Source organism: Notolepis coatsorum, assembly GCF_963971535.1.
Source record: "Notolepis coatsorum genome assembly, chromosome: 14".
NCBI lineage: Eukaryota > Metazoa > Chordata > Actinopteri > Aulopiformes > Paralepididae > Notolepis > Notolepis coatsorum.
In genome coordinates, this window is record NC_140178.1 from 95,271,083 (window position 1) to 95,289,116 (window position 18,034).

Consider the following 18,034-nt stretch of genomic DNA (forward strand, 5'->3'; position numbering starts at 1 on the left):
CCGAAACCACCTATTTCAACCGTCCCAGGTTCAGCAGGGGGTATTCCGAATCAGCGCCGCTTCGCATCCAAAAGGGGTGTGTCCATCTGAGTGAGAACACTCGCCCCCCGTCCCCGGGGGCGCTGATTCGACCCCGATTGGTGAGTGAGAAAGGCCCCTCAGTTAGGGCTGGGCGATATGGCCTCTAAATGATATTGCGATATATTTTGGCTATATCGCGATACATATCGCAATATTTTTACATTTCCTCTAAAGCACTTAAAAAAAGCCAACATGATGATTCTAGTAGTCCCTGCAACATATATCTGCATTAAACCATTCTTTATTTATACTGTACTGTAGTCATTAGTGGTTTCTAGGGATGCCCCGATCGATCGGCCACCGATCGTTATCGGCCGATAATCAGTATAAATATGCGATCGGTGATCGGTGATAATGCTTTATTTTCGCCGATCGTCAAAACAGATCTCACTCGCTGAGTTCTGTCTCAGACACCGGGAGCTGCACACAGTGCTGCGCGTCTGCTCCTCCCGCACGCATGTAAACACGGGTCTAGTCTAGTCTAGTGGGACGGGACCTCCATGAGCTAACGTTAGCTACCGTTACAAAATGACCCAGTCAACTATTCACTTTTAGTTTAATACATGATGAGGCATTGTCTAACTGAACGGTATCTAGCCGGCTAGCTACTGATAGCTCCTGATATCAACAAATGCTCCAGCAATAGTCTAGTTATCTAGTACTAGTGTACGATACCTCTGTTAACAATGTACAGCCCCACCCCACCTACCCAACCTCCCCCAATGCACAGTTTCTATGTCAAATGTATATACTCTTCTTCTGGATTTTTTTAGTATCACAAACAGTACTGTATTTGAAAATCTGGTATGTCATAAATGTATAGATGTAGCAGTACTGTCTATCTGTATGTCATGTGTGTCATATGATGAATTGAAAATGGGGGACCCTGATGGAAACAAGACGAAAGTCTTTCTCAGGTCTGCATCCTCTTAACAATTGTATGTATTGAGCTGTACTGTACTGTACCCATTCTGCAATCTGTTAATACACTTTTCAATCAATCAATCAATCAATCAATCAATTCAATCAATCAATCAATCAAAGCTCACGTTAGCTTAGCTCACTGTTCAAAACGAAATGTCCCATTCAACTAAATAGTTCACTGAGGCGTTGTCTTAACATTATATTTCCGGCTAGCAGTAGCTACAGACAGCTCCTGATATCAATGTCTTATAACACTCATTCGATGCATATTCGAAGCCCGGCTTGCGTCGCAGTCACTAACGGGGATAGCTGAGGGAGTAGGGTATATCTGCAGAGCCTAGGGTAAATCTGCAGAGCCGAATGTGATTTGATCAAAGCAGAGTATGTACACACAGACAGTGGAGATAGCGAGCATTTTGACTTGTTGCGTGGTGGCGTTGTCTCGCAGATAATACAACTACAAGTACAAGTCTAATTATATAATATATATATTTTATAAAAAAAAAAAAAAATTATATATATATATTTTTTTTTATTAATCAAAAACGATCTGTATCGGATCGGTATCGGCCGATATGGCTCAAGACGATCGGTGATCGGTATCAGTGGCAAAAAACGTGATCGGGGCATCCCTAGTGGTTTCTATTAGAACATTTTATTTTGCAAAAGGGGTAAATCTTCCACCACTGTAGGGGATCTGTCAGCATCGACAGACAACTCCGTTTCAACCCGCTCTCTCTGTGATGTGGCAGCAGAGGGCGCCGTTGCCCTTTTGATTGGATATGGATTTCTCTCCATTGTTTACTTTTTTTTGTCATACAGGATCGCTTTTGAAAATGAAGAAGCCAGAGTCATTTGCATCTGGGCTGGTTGCTTTGACTTTAGAGTTTCACGCACTCTTCATTTTGTAGTGGGTGTATTTTTAAATGGTGGAACAAATTGGTGGTACTGCAGCACTGCTACCTTTTGTGGCAACGGGTTTGCTCTGCTGCATATTTTGCAGGTAACCGTCTCAACATCTTCCTTGCGGTAACCAAACCACCGCCAGACGACGGATCCAGTACTGTTCTTTTTTGGAACCAGTTCATCCGCCTCGGCAGTGGCACCGGCTCCATCTTCCATTGTCGTTTCGGAAAATAAATAAAATAAATAACTCGCTAAAATCATAATCTTCTTTCCTCATTCCCCGTCTCCTCCAAACAACATGTGCACTGAGCCGCTGACTTGGCACCGCCTCTCTGTCTCTGTGTGTGTGTGTGACGTAGAGTGGGCGGGCCGCGGGTGTGTGAGAGAGAGGAAAGCAGCAGTCTGCACTCTGACTGCAGCGCTTCTCGAGGAAAGCACTGCGAGTGTCTCTCGGCCGCGGGCGGCGCCATATAAACTAATACTCGATGTTCGCGATATAGTACAGTACTACATCTCGGGTAGAACAATCCGCGATACATCGAGTATACTCAATATATCGCCCACCCCTACCCTCAGTCCCACCTCTCAGTCCTACCCCCCAGTCCCACCTCTCAGTCCCACCTCCCAGTCCCACCTCTCAGTCCCACCTCTCAGTCCCACCACCCAGTCCCACCTCCCAAACTCGACAGCTTGATCATAACAAGCCTAGAAACACTGATGAACCAACACAATTCTACTACCAATAATATGTACTAATTAGAGATGCTCGATATTGGCTTTTTTACCGATACCGATATTGTCCAACTCTTAATTTCCGATACAGATACCGATATATGCAGGGTTTCCCCCCAAAAAAACGGAATAATTTCAGGTAACTAATCATTTCACTGGATGCATTCAAAAGGCTTTCTAAATGTAAGCATTATCTGTGCAAAATATGATCATTAAAAAAGTACAAATTAACATTACATATCTCTTGTTGAATTAAACCATTATGCATACTTTTGACAATAAAAAAAATAAGAATTGGTTCTTACTTGCTTGCCTGGGTAAATAAAGGTTAAAAAAAAGATAAAAAATTGTTATTGTGTTTTTTTTTTTTAACCGATACCGATATTTTCCGATATCACATTTTACTGCCGATATCGGTCGGCCGATAATATCGGACATCCCTAGTACTAATATATGATGGTATCACTATCTACATCGTTGTGGGCATTTGAGTCCATTCACAGTTCATCCTCCCCATCTCATCCGGTCTTCTTTTCCTCCCTATAGCCTAAAGAGCCTCATTAAGCAGATCATCCAAGTAGAAAAACCTCTTGTCTTGTCATCCCACTTGTCCCGTTCCTATGTGTGTGTGTGTGTGTGTGTGTGTGTGTGTGCGCGTGTGTGGTGGGCATTAAGTCACTTTGCTTTGATTCCTGATTCACTCTTCTTTAGTATCAGTTGAAATTGTTGGGGGAGATTCTACCAATACCCCATGTCAGCCTGATGCAGTGTTAATTTTGTTGACTAAATTGATGACGAAAGATGTTCGTCAACGAAGGTTTTTTTCATGACGACAACGAGACGTGACGTCACGTTATTGAATACCATGTGACGCTAACGAGACTAAATAGTTTATTAAATATCGTTGACCACAACTGAGCACACAAAAATGTAATTTACAAAAACCAGGAAGAAATTTCTCTTCATGTATGTTGATATTGTTGACTAAAACAAGACGAGACAAACTAATTATAACTTTTATTAATGCCATCGTCCCGACAGAACAGTGTGACGGCTGACGGGAGCTCTGTGTTATTAGCATTAGCTGGAGCTATTTGAAAAGCTAATTTTAGCTGAACGTTACCTTGGCTAAAGTTGGGACTATTCATAATCCAGCTGCAGACCTGCAAGCAAAGTACAGCAAGTTGGCAAAGGAGTATTTCAAGGTAAATCACTTATTCACCACATTGTTTGTATTTCCATCTAGCTCGCGTTAGCTAGTGGCTAACCTAGCTCACGCTAACGTGGCTAACTGATCGAACTCTCGCACACAATTAATGACATAATGCAGACAGCCATACCGGTGACAATGTTTAGCTTTTAGTAGGGCTGTCTTAAATACTTCGAAGCTTCGTTCGATGGCACAAGCTTCGAACATTAAAAAAAAATTGAAGTGTGTGTGTGTGCGCGCATGGGGCCATTGGGTGGGGCCGGGGGACAAATACACTAGAGGAAAGTAACCCAGCTCAGCACTGCCCAAATTATATCATCTCTATTGCCTGTTTGAAGGATATCATCCTCAAACACATATACACCTACATGCCTTGTAGAATTCCACACAAGAAAGAAAGATACTGGGATGAATAAACAAAATAGGAAATAAAATTTAGAAATGCATGCAATACATAAATAAATATGAATCTCCATATATGAAATAGAACATTTAGATAAGGTGCTACTGAGATGTTTTGGTGAGTTCTTTGTTTTTTTGTGGAAGTAGCCCTTCTTAAAAATGCATGAACATTCACTGATAATTGGTCTGTAGTGGAATCTACAAGGTCTACATTGCCGGACCATGTAGAATCCGGACCTTGTAGACTGACATAATTCTGTGCATAGTTTAGTCTACACAGGCCATATTTCAAATAATCAAAATCTTACTTCATTCATCTTAAACATTCTTGATTTGGGGGATTGGTAGTTCCCATGAAATCTGAAGTTGTTCAAACGACAACAGCGATCCACCTTGAATTAAATCACACAGCCGAGTGAAACCTTGTTGGCTGCGTCACAGTCACGAAAGGGGCTACTTAATTCATTAATCCAATGCACTTTATTTATAGAGCACATTTAAAAACAACAAAGTTTACCAAAGTGCTGTACAAGTCCCACAACATAAGCTCGGCCACGAAGCTTCGATTGCCAAAAAAAGCTTCGAAGGTCAGCCCTAGCTTTTAGTGCCAAATGATAAGAGTCTGAGGCGGAGTCTCAAAAGAGAATGTTGAATATTTATTTTGCATAAAAAATCACAACAGATCCTCTGCTAGGAGCTAACTGAACCGGAGCCCTCTGGATAGGAAGTGCGCAACAACGTTTAACGTCCGTGTGGAACCAATGTACCAACAACCATTCCGTGGGTGAACTCATTGAGCTTAGTTGTCAATTAATGATACTAATACTAATCTATACAATCACCTGTTGTTGAATAAATACCATTACTTTCTAGTTCTTACTAAAAAACAGTATATATAAAACAGTAGCTGTAAAAATGAAAAGAAAAAAAGTGTTATAATTTATATAATATAATTTTTGTTTATGTATGCACTGGTATCGGATCTGTATAACCAGACCTAGACCACCTCTAACTCTAAAGGGGTCCCCACACGGCGAGCGATTTTAGCCAGGCGACCGATTTTTTTAGCGAGCCGACAGACAGAATTGTATCGCCTTCATTGTTATGAATGAGAGAACCCACACGGCAGGAGATTCTGAAGCGACGGTCGCGCAGCTATTTCTGTCGCCTCGCTAAAAATCGCCTCGACCCTATTTTTGAGGCGACGGCAGGCAGGACAATGAGGAAATAACATGACTTCTACAGTAGAAGTAGTACAGAAGTTCTACTGGTGTATCATTTGTACACCATTAATGTATCATTCAATACATTCATTGATCAATAACCTACGTATTATTACCATGCTACTTATGTTCATTATTATTAACGGGAACAATTTAAATAAATAACGTTAGTTTGAGAAGCTGTAGTGGCCGCTTGTCATTAACTAATAAATGAACAATGCGCCACGATGCACCTACTAGTGTTTTTATACTCGGGTAACAAAAGAAGTTGTGGATGTTGACAGAGTTTAATGTCCAGGCTGCAGCTGATGTGGTTTATAAGGTTTATTGTCCAAAGAAAATGATGGTTGAGAACAAAACAGTTTGCGTCTTCCGTGAAAAAAACACTCTCTCAGCAGCTGCATAACAATACTTGTCCAATCGTTGGTAATGAACGTATCGTAGCGATCAGGCATGCAGTAATGTCAGGAAGAATGAGGAGAGGTTGTATTCGTATATGGTGGTTTAATTCCAGCTCAATATGGGTTTTACAGGTTAATACAACACACACAGCTACCTGCTAACCCGCTTCACAACAACCTAACTAACGTCCGGTCCCGGCGGTCCGCCCTCCTATATCTCCCCAGCTAAACAGAGCGACACATAGCTTATTATACCCGAGAACGGTCGCCTCTGGTGTGGGGGGCTAAGCGATTGTCATTGAGCGACAGGCGATCACATCGCCAGGCGACGTCTGTCGCCCGCCGTGTGCAGACCACTTAACCCCTAACCAGACCTAGACCACCTCTAACTTTAACCCCTAAGTTAGGGTTGTGACTTAGAGGTGGTCTAGGTCCAGATAGGGGTTAAGAGTTGGTCTAGCCCTTTACATCCATCTATCTAAATAATAATAATAAATTATAATGAATGCTTAACTACCCCTAAGTTACCCTAACCAGACCTAGACCACCTCTAACCACTAACCAGACCTCTTCCATGTGGCACTTTAACACTGACCTCAGAATGTGATTTTATATAATGTTTTTATGCAAGCAGATTGCAATCAGTGTGTACTACTACTAGTACTACTGTGTGTTCTGTTTACTTAGTTTACAGCATCCTGTTATAGAATAAACCGCTGCCAGACACAGCAGAGAGAGAGAGGACAGACATGACAGAGAGAACAGACACAGCAGCGAGAGGACAGACATGGCAGAGAGAAAGGAAAGACACAGCAAACAGACAGAGTTCAGTGTCGTCTCTCTGGTCAGAAACAACGTCACCACATCCGTAATGCTCTCTTTGATGCATACATTGGACCATGTCTACACCAACATATACTGTAGGAGCAACAATACATTGGACCATGTCTACACCAACATATACTGTAGGAGCAACAATATATTGGACCATGTCTACACCAACATATACTGTAGGAGCAACAATACATTGGACCATGTCTACACCAACATATACTTCCTGGGTATCACTTGTGCCGCCGACTGAGATTCCCCTAGGTTAAAAAATAAATACACAATTTAAATCAGAAAATGTTCCATGTTGACTATTTCTGAAGTTTTTTTCCATTAACTAAAAATAGACAAAAATGTCATCCGTTTTCGTCGACTAAATCTAGACTAAAACAAAAAAGACAAAATTGAGACAAAAACTGACTAAGACTAAAATGCTCAGACATTTAGTTGACTAAAACTGACTAAACGAAAAATAAATGAAGATGACTAAATATGATGAAAACGAAAAAGGAGCACTTGACACATGACTAAGGCTACGTTTTGACGGAGAGAGTCTGAACAGAAACCGCAAAAGTCGTCTTGCGGTCTCACTTTAAATTTTGCGTTTAGACTAGTGTTTTGGGATGGAATTCTCCGTGCAGAGGAGGCTGTAACAACTCGAGACGACGGAGCCCCGCTGTCACACGATTGGCGCATATGTCACATGACGTGCTGTGAAGACCCGCCCTACTCTGCCTCTGATTCGCAGACTGTGGGTGGGGAATGTGATTGGACCAAAGCAGAGTCACTCACAGACAGTGGGTCCAGTCACTAATAGTTGTGATAGCCGCGGGACAGATTCTTGTGTATTTAAAAGTACTGCCAATGTAGCCTTCAGGTGATCGCCATGGATAGAATCAGACATGCTTTGTTTACGCTTCTAGGCTACTGGCGCATGCCTGTGATGTAAGCAGTACGCGCGACGAGAGCCTTGACAACCCTTTCGTCATCGTTTTATGCGGTTCGACAGTTTAGATGATAGCGCAAAGGTTTATCGTTTCTAGGAATTCCACCCAGGAAGGTGGTCTCACTTTTTTGCGGTTTCTCCCCGTAAAAACGCAGTTTCCGTATAAACGAAAGGCACATCCGAAAAAATATTTTTGCGGATTCACCTGCTAGCGTTTCCGTCTAAACAGGGCCTAAGACTAAAACTAAAATGAAAATAGCTGCCAAAATTAACACTGGCCTGATGCGATATATAATAATCAAATCAATATCCACCTACTGACTGCAGAGTATTTCATATGGAAATCATTAAGAATCTAGATCGGTCAGAGACAACATAGTCTCCCTCCTTCCCTCGCTCTCTCTCCCCTCGCTCTCCCTCACTCTCTCTACTGTGCAGTACTTTGAACAGTGAGGCAGTTAGAACAAGTTGACAGTCAGAGAGACGGAGAGTTCTATATTTAGAACGGAGTCCAATTATTACTGGCCGAAAAGCCGAAATACATCTCCCCCCCCCCCCCCCCCCCCCACACACACACACACACACACCACACACACACCACACACACACACACACACACAAATAGTCATAGCAACAGAACACACAAATACAGCATACATACCGGTACACACAAACTGTATCTGAACGTCTTGAACTAAATATAACATGCACAAGGCATGGACCACAACTAATATAACATGAACTAATATAACATGCACTAATATAACATGAACTAATATAACATGAACTAATATAACATGCACAAGGCATGGACAACAACTAATATAACATGAACTAATATAACATGCACAAGGCATGGGCCAGAACTAATATAACATGAACTAATATAACACGAACTAATATAACATGCACAAGGCATGGGCCAGAACTAATATACCGGTAACATGAACTAATATAACATGAACTAATATAACATGCACTAGGCATGGGCCAGAACTAATATAACATGAACTAATATAACATGAACTAATATAACATGCACAAGGCATGGGCCAGAACTAATATACCGGTAACATGAACTAATATAACATGAACTAATATAACATGCACTAATATAACATGAACTAATATAACATGCACAAGGCATGGACCAGAACTAATATAACATGAACTAATATAACATGAACTAATATAACATGCACTTGGCCAGAACTAATATAACATGAACTAATATAACATGAACTAATATAACATGCACAAGGCATGGGCCAGAACTAATATAACATGAACTAATATAACATGAACTAATATAACATGCACAAGGCATGGACCACAACTAATATAACATGAACTAATATAACATGCACAAGGCATGGACCACAACTAATATAACATGAACTAATATAACATGGACAAGGCATGGACCACAACTAATATAACATGAACTAATATAACATGAACTAATATAACATGCACAGGGACCGAAAACTAAAGCCCGCCGCCCGCCAGGGGCGGTCTGTTTTTACCTTTGGCGCATGACACTTAGAGGGCTGCCCGCCGTGTGGCGTGTAGTTCATAAGCAGGCCCCTAAAAATATTTGTATGCGAACGGTAAAAATCAATTACGCACACGCTGTGCGAATACAGATTATAGCCTCTCTCGTCTTTTTTTTCCTCCGCTGCGAGATCGTTAAAAAACTACAAGTCCCACATTGCACTCAAGCCAACGGTCCAATCACAGTAGAGTGAAGTGACTGGTTTCATGGGAAATAAAGCAAATGACCAATCGGAAGCTCAAATTTTTCTTGTTTACTTCCTGAAACTCCGCGATCAGGGCTCTCGTTTTCCGAGACACCAACTTATTATAGTCTCTCTTACCAATAGCAATAGATTTTAGAACACCTAGATTTATCGATAGCAATAGTAATATAACGTTAATGCAACAAAACGAATGCCTTGCTTTGTTAATCATAACGTTGATGCAGTAGCGTATGTCAGTGTGTTGGCTGTAACGGACATGACAATAACATAACGTGTACACATTAAAATTGCGATAATCTATTCTAACATTTTCAAATCGATGCAGTTGAATTTCCCCCTTAGGATCGATGCATTGTTACACCCCTACACCAAAGTCACTGGCCCACTGTGTATCTGTGTGTATAATAACTTGGCTAGCGTTATCAACAGCAGAGGTGGGCAATGGGTCCAGCTGCAGCACCGGAGTGCAAGCGATGTGATGTAATTGGCAGACTCGACTGTCAATCAATAGTCTACCTGACACGCAAACTCAAACAATGTTTCTGTACTGGAGGTGTGATTGATTGATTGATTGAAAACTTTATTAACAGATTGCAGAATGGGTACAATACAGTACAGCTCAATACACACAATTGCTAAGGGGATGCAGACCAGAGAAAGACTTTCGTCTTGTTTACATCAGGGTCCCCCATTTCAATTAATCAGGAAAGTGTACAGTAGGAAAGTGTACAGTATTTCAATAGGCAACCCTGAAAGGATTATTTTTCTAGAAGAGCAACACAGCCAAAACAGACAGTGGAGCTGTTTGCAGATAGCAAGCATTTTGACTTATTGCGTGGTGGCGATGTCTCGCAGATAATACAACTACAAGTATGATTATATAATATATATTTTATTTAAAAAAAAAATTGTATATAAAATATATATTGGCAGGTAAGAAATATGCTTGGCGGGTAGACTCTTCCCATCTACCCGCCACTGGCCGGTGAGTCAAAAAGTTAATTTCGCTCCCTGAACATGCACAAGGCATGGACCACAACTATTATAACATGAACTAATATAACATGCACAAGGCATGGGCCAGAACTAATATAACATGAACTAATATAACATGAACTAATATAACATGCACTAGGCATGGGCCAGAACTAATATAACATGAACTAATATAACATGAACTAATATAACATGAACTAATATAACATGCACTAGGCATGGGCCAGAACTAATATAACATGAACTAATATAACATGAACTAATATAACATGAACTAATATAACATGCGCAAGGCATGGACAACAACTAATATAACATGAACTAATATAACATGCACAAGGCATGGGCCAGAACTAATATAACATGAACTAATATAACATGCACAAGGCATGGACCAGAACTAATATAACATGAACTAATATAACATGCACTAGGCATGGACGGCAGAAGAAAATGTAGCCGACATTCTTTGTGCCCCATGATACGTATTGCCACCTTTTTGTATCGCAATATATTGCATTTCGATATATAGTGTCCCATTCCTAGTGCACACAACTAAGACTTTCTTTAGCCGAGGACAGACCTAACACACACACACACACACACACACATTATGCACATACCTTGATGGTCTGGTATGAGCCGCTGTAGAGGTGGTTCTGGGAGGCCACCAGTGCTCTGACCCAGTGGTTCAGACCAGTCAGCTCCTTCTTCAGTTTCAACTCTGTCCCCACAATGTCCCACACCTACACACACACACACACACCAGGGTTATTACTATTAAAACGAATAATACAAACATGAAGAATAAAACGTAACATAAATAAATATATATATATTAGTGCTGTCAGGCGATTAAATTTTTTTATCTAATTAATTACAGGATTTGTAATTAATTAATCTAATTAATCACATTTTAATCGCATAACCATTTTATGACGTGGTCATTTTTGGATTATCGAAGCTTTTGGACTGCAATAAGAAGATTTTGGATCCGTTTACCGCGCACAGGACCTACCAAAATAAACTGATTAAGACACTTGGGACACTTGGACTAATAATGCATTCAGTCATTTGGACGGAGTTGTTAAAACTCACTCCACTCAAATCAATAGAGTTATATTTCACTCTATTCAAATCAAATTTAAAGTGACGTGGGTGGGATAAATGTGCCAGTCAGTCAGCCAAAACAAATTCCATGGACCAAGGTCGAACCAGGGAGCTGCTGGTGTCGAAGGCCCTCTGGGAGATAAGAGAGGCAAGCGGCCTCCCCCATCCCCAATCCCTACCCAATCCCCACTCCCGCGTGTACGCCCGGCGCCACTCCCACGTGATGGTGACGGCAGCCGACTAGTACGCGTGCTGAAGGGGGGGGGAGCCTAAGACTGTCTCATCACCAAAGCCCCTCCCGCTGGACAATCTTTCCACCCTCCCTCCCGCCACCTGGCGCAACGACACCCCGGTGTTGTCGCAGCCGACTATCGCATATGGTGTCTCAGGCATTCTGTAGTCGACATGTGTCAACAAATGTACATGTCTGTTTGAATTTATGTTGTGCCATTGTTACTGTAAAAATGTAATGATTGTGATATGTTGTTGTTAATGAGACGATGAGCTGCATGTGTGTGTCACTGGAATTTCCCCAAGGGGATCAATAAAGGAATATCTTATCTTATAAAAAAAAATTATAATAATTTTGAGTTAATTTTCATAACGCGATCATTTGCTGTGTAATTAATTAATCTAATTAACGCGATAAAATGACAGCCCTAATATATATATAAATGAACAGGTGTTTCAGTTTTTAAACTTTATTTGAACAGGGACAGCACACATTAATGAACATAAAGTAAATGTGTGAGACAGTGTTAGCCTAAGCTGTAGTTAGTTGTAGTGTCAACTAAACTGAAAATGTCCCAAGCTATACAGAAACTAAACTGAGACCATAATCACTGCGTCCTAAAACTAAATTAAATGGAAGCATCAAGAGGTGTTTTGTGTGTCAGGTAGAACTCTGTCTACTGTCATACTAGCACTGGCACTCAAACCCCCTCCTCAGAGCCAAGGTTCTACTTCAGGACTCAGCATAGAAACTATGGCATGATGTTATACAACAGCTGCTTCAAAACAATACAAGCCACATAACTGGCAGAGAGCAACCGTGTTATTTATATATATATATAACTTTATTACATGGCGTTTTAACATTCGCCGAAATGCTTGATTGTGATTGGTCAATAGCCCCCGACAGCGGTGAATTATTTTTCGATAACTGACCGCTGCCATGGGCAACGCGCAATAATCACCGGTGATTATTGCTTTTCGCAGCTGTAGCAATCAAGCCCACTGACACACACTGCATCAGTGCAATCAGACACACCTGCCGGCGATAATAATAATCACTTTATTTGGGCTGACAGAGCCACAGAACAACTGCGTCTGCATTTGATCTCGTCTTGTCGATGGTGTAAAATTAATTAGGTATATTGTTAGTAAGTTAGCCATGTAATAAGCGGGATAATGTATAGCTATACTCGGTCATTGTCACAAAATAATTGACCTTCACTGACGTTTAAAACACCTCGGCGAGGCGCCTCTGTGTTCTAAACTCTGTGTCGGTCAATTATTTTGCGACAATGACCTCGTAGCTATACATTATCCCTTACATATTGTATATATAGTTCAGGTCTAGTAGAGACAACACAGTGTACTATAGTTCAAGTCTAGTGGAGATGAGGTCACTGAGTTTAATTCTTCAGAGAGACAGAGAGAGAGAGAGAGAGAGAGAGAGAGAGAGAGAGAGAGAGAGAGAGAGAGAGAGAGAGAGAGAGAGAGAGAGAGAGCGAGAGAGAGACATAGGGCGTTGTGCAAGAGGAAAGTCCCTCTGTGTAAGTGTGGTGATGTCATTTCCCCTCTTCCTTCCCTCCCTGTAACCATGGTGACAAAGACAGCACTACAGACTGTTCTAGATGGCCATCTCTCTTTATTGTCCCTCCTTCCTCCTCCTCTCCTCTGTCACTTTATATCACTCCTGTCGGTCTCTACTCAGTCCAGCGTTCCTCCTGTATGATGAGATGTGATGTTTATCAGTCAAGCCCACATGGACTACAGAGGTTTCCAATGGAACCAGTTCATCCATGTTCATCAGCTAGTGTATTAGCAACAGGAAATAAACAAATTAGAACGTTTCATTATGTTTGAAACTTGAAATGGTCTTTGCAAAGGTTTTCTTTTATGGTATACTTATAAAAAAGATACAAGTCAAAAGAAATGAGCAGAGATAGAAGACTTTCTACGTATTCAGTACCAACAGAAGGTCAGATTCCCACTGTGCTCCTCCATGCTCTATGCAGTCATGAGACTGATGCAGTGCTTTAACACTTTGAATGCCACTCACGGCTTTTCTCGGGTTTACCCCCCGACCGTTGAATGCCCATCACGAGATTTATAATTTTTTTATTATTAGCGATCTGAAATCATATTGCATCAAGCGAGCCTACCGTTGGATATCCAGGCACCGCCGGCGCTCAGATGTGAAAAAAGCGCCCCCTATCGTCTCCCAGATGGTAAATCACCCTTTTGGATTGGACTCAATGAAAGTGAATGAGAGAAAGGATTTCTGACTCCACATTTTACTTCTCACTGATGTAACCAGGGTCTACCAGAGTTCATTCTGGAGCCTTGGTGCCGTGGTGAATGTGTTTTACTGTATACACGATGGATCAATCAAATGAGCAATTTTTTCGAATGGCGATCGGAAATTGGAATAAACCATTTGGATACCATCTGACCTCAGGTAAGGAATCTATGTTATCAGTCTTAGGATAATCAGACTCGTTTTCACGGATATATAAGCGTTTCCCCTATATGTGATATAGCTGTTTTGACTGTAAAAGCCATCAGGAAATATGAGCAGCGATTATCAGCGCGCGGCACGAGCGTGCGTGCGCACACATATACTATCGATCATCTAGCGTTTATTTGAAAACGATTATAAATAGGCCGACAAATGACAACGTTCTGGAATATTTCAGTAAAAGACGATTATCATAGAATGGGTTGTTTTTCCCGCAAAAACGAGTGATTTTCAAAATGCTATCAAACGGAAATTAAGCGATAAAAAAACAATCTGCCTTGACAATGTCTGGAAAATGAGTCTTTGATAAGCGACAGGCAGATTAGACACATAGCCATAATTTAAAACATAGATTAGGCGATATTAACACTTTAACTGCCGAAGGTTAAATTCATGATATACCATCCCTTGCCAGCTCTATTTGTCTATGGAGAAGTTCCCCTTCTTTGCAGGGCTATAACTTTTTAAATTCTATTGCTAGATTGCCATTATTAGGGCCCATTCAATGTCCTATATGTATTGTTCAGGGTGTATGAACGTTAAACTTTTTCATTCACATATTCATACTAAAATATGATCTAAAGTATAAGTATGTTTTCATCTCTTTCTGCAGCTTTCTCCAGAACGTGATTTATAGCCCCAAATGCATTATATTGATTATCAAATACAGTTTGGTAGCGATCAGTGCCAGATGAAAAATTTCAAATGGACGTGCTTCTAGAAGTTTCTACGTATCATCTGATGATGACCGGATGGGCGGGGGATCGTTTATAATTCCGTGGGCAACGTTATACCATTCATCTAATGTGGGTCAAATGTTCATCATAGCAGTTAGTGTCGAACACGGTAATACTACACGCTAAAACTCACCCCAGTCTCCGCGGGCCGTTGGGCGATCAGCGTGGGGTAGACAGTTTTCCATTATGGGATGTCGAAATACCCGGTCCATTTCCAGGTTGTATAATAGTATATACGTCCAAATAACGTTGTTTATTGAGTTAGGGCGAGCAATCTATTATCGAGTGTTTCAAGATGGAGTCGCGGGAGCTATAGAGAGTGGCCGGAAGTAATATGGGTGATCAGCACTTCATCCACATGACTTCCTGTTTGGCGCTTCTGCCGATCGGCCACCAGATGGCGCTCTTGAACCGCTAGAGGGTTGAGAGGAGGCCAGCACTGTGTCTCAGGGCTGCAGAGGAAAAATATGATTTCGATCACAGATTTTTGAAATATTGATATTAAAGACGAGTTAGGGCGTCCTCTGCAACTTTAGCATGGCTAGGAAAGACGCCTAAACACGTTTTCGGCACTTAAAGTGTTAAGTTAACATTGGACTGGGTTTGGGCATTCAAGGGGGTAAAAAGGAAAACACGGCTGGCTCCCAAAGTGTTAAACATGTTGGAACCATTCATACCATGGTCTGGGTCAATACTCTTTTCTGATTGGCCGACAAGTGTTCAATAAAACCACTTAAGATGAATCACCTGCTATTGGGTTGTCTCTTGTTATATGTGGAAATGAAAATAAAAATTTTATCAAAAAGAAAAAATATGAATCACCTGTTCTATATCCATCCGCTACCCAACCTGTAACCGTAGCAACATTAAAGAGCACAGCTGCCAACGCTTTACCCGTTATCAACTGCGGCAAAGCACAGCTGACTCATCAACTAGATTAACAAGCACAGCTGACTCATCAACTAGATTAACAAGCACAGCTGACTCATCAACTAGATTAACAAGCACAGCTGACTCATCAACTAGAATGAACTAACAAGCACATCTGACCATAAACTAGATGAACTAACAACCGGAAAGAAAAACACACCAGCAATGACAAGTGCAAAACCAAAATTAACCAGAGATTTACGAATGGTTTTAATTAATATTGTTGGCAAATTACTGATACAAGCGGAAGAATCAACGTGTAGGTGTGCGTTTTTAAAGGCAACTCATTTACCTTTAGTAATTTAGCTGATGCTTTTATGCAAAGTGACTTACAAGTTCTGTACAACAGGTCAGCAGGAAGGGTACAACTCTGGCAGCTAAGTAACATTGTTCATCAAACAGTGTTGAACTTGGGTGCTACAGTCTTGCGTGCATAGTAGTGAAGACAGATTAGCATAGTAGGTAGTAATATAGGCAAGGAAGATGAGCTAGTAGCAGGGTAAGTGCATGAACTTCTCACCTCCACACTATGCCTCAGAAGCGTTTAACCCTTTCACTACCACTACAGAAGGTTAACCTTTCACTACCACACTACAGACTGTTAACCTTTCACTGCCACACGACACAGGGTTAACCATTTCCCTACCACCCTACAGAAGGATAACCTTTCACTGCCACACGACAAAGGGTTACCCCTTTCACTACCACACTACAGAAGGTTAACCGTTCACTACCACACTACAGAAGGTTAACCTTTCACTACCAACTACAGAAGGTTAACCTTTCACTACCACACTACAGAAGGTTAACCTTTCACTGCCACACGACAAAGGGTTAACCCTTTCACTACCACCATACAGAAGGATAACCTTTCACTGCCACACTATAGAAGGTTAACCTTTCACTACCACCATACAGAAGGATAACCTTTCACTGCCACACGACAAAGGGTTAACCCTTTCACTGCCACACTATAGAAGGTTAACCTTTCACTACCACACTACAGAAGGTTAACCTTTCACTACCAACTACAGGTTACCCTTTCACTACCACACTACAGACGGTTAACCGGCTGTAGTGAAATGGTTAACCTTGTGTAGTGTGGTTTTGAAAGGGTTACACCCGTTGCTATGTAGCAGTGAAAGGGTTAACCGCATGTATTGTTGCAGTGAAATGGTTAACCCTTTGGTGGTGTGGTAGTGAAAGGGTTAACGCACCTCCTTGTTCACATTTCCTTTCACACATTCTTGTTTTTCCCCATAAAATGTAAATGCCATTGAAATCCTCCTTTACACACTAGGCCTTCGGGTTAACGAGGTGAAGTGGGGCTTCCTGTTGGACGGTACCTTGATGGCCTTAAGGGAGCCGCTGAACAGCATGTTGTGTGAGGAGACCAGGGTGCACACAGGGTTGTCGTGAGCCCGGATAGTGTTCACCTTCAGCTGCGTCTGGATGTCCCACACCTGCACACAGACACACTGCTGTCAACGCCTGAGTACAATAGGGCTGAGGAAAGAATATCGAATAATTTCACTCGAATGGTTTATTTAAATCTCCAGATGGATGTTTGAATATATAATATATTTCAGTGGATGTTTGACGGTTTCACCTGAATGTAATGTCTAGCACATCCCGTCCTGCGGTTTTTTTTTTGTTTGCCATGCGCAGAGTTTACTCAGAAACTCAGTTCAACAAATTACATATTTTGACAACAATGCCAGATGCTGACCCGCAGAAAGCAGCGCTTAAATTCAAGACAAAATGTAATCGATATTGAATTTGATTCAATCAAATTAAATCTGGACCTTGTGAATTGAAATTGAATCAAATCAGGTAATCGGTGGCGATAACCAGCCCTAATACACACATAACACTGTAGAGAATGTTGGGGGGGGGGTGCATTCTCCTTTAAAACGCTGAAGCAGGATGTAGTTTACTCACTATAATAGTGCAGTCTGCAGAACCACTGTACAGCCGGTTGCTATGGAAGGACAACAGAGGAGGTTAGTTCATGTATTAGATGTTCAACTTTTATCTGAGGGGCAGTTAGTTTCACTGTAGGGCACAGAAAAATACAATACATGCATACAGAATACAAA

At 41.3% G+C, this 18,034-nt stretch overlaps 1 protein-coding gene across 1 annotated transcript in view; it reads right to left on the bottom strand.

Annotated features, from left to right (window-relative positions):
* traf7 (TNF receptor-associated factor 7) overlaps positions 1–18,034 on the bottom strand; it is a gene marked incomplete at its 5' end in the record, with an annotated part of 55,038 nt that overhangs the window by 10,022 nt on the left and 26,982 nt on the right. Inside the window, 3 exons of the mRNA XM_084329216.1 lie at positions 11,036–11,158; positions 17,282–17,398; positions 17,877–17,916. Coding sequence (XP_084185342.1) covers positions 11,036–11,158; positions 17,282–17,398; positions 17,877–17,916 — 280 coding nt within the window. The remainder of the gene's footprint in view (positions 1–11,035; positions 11,159–17,281; positions 17,399–17,876; positions 17,917–18,034) is intronic.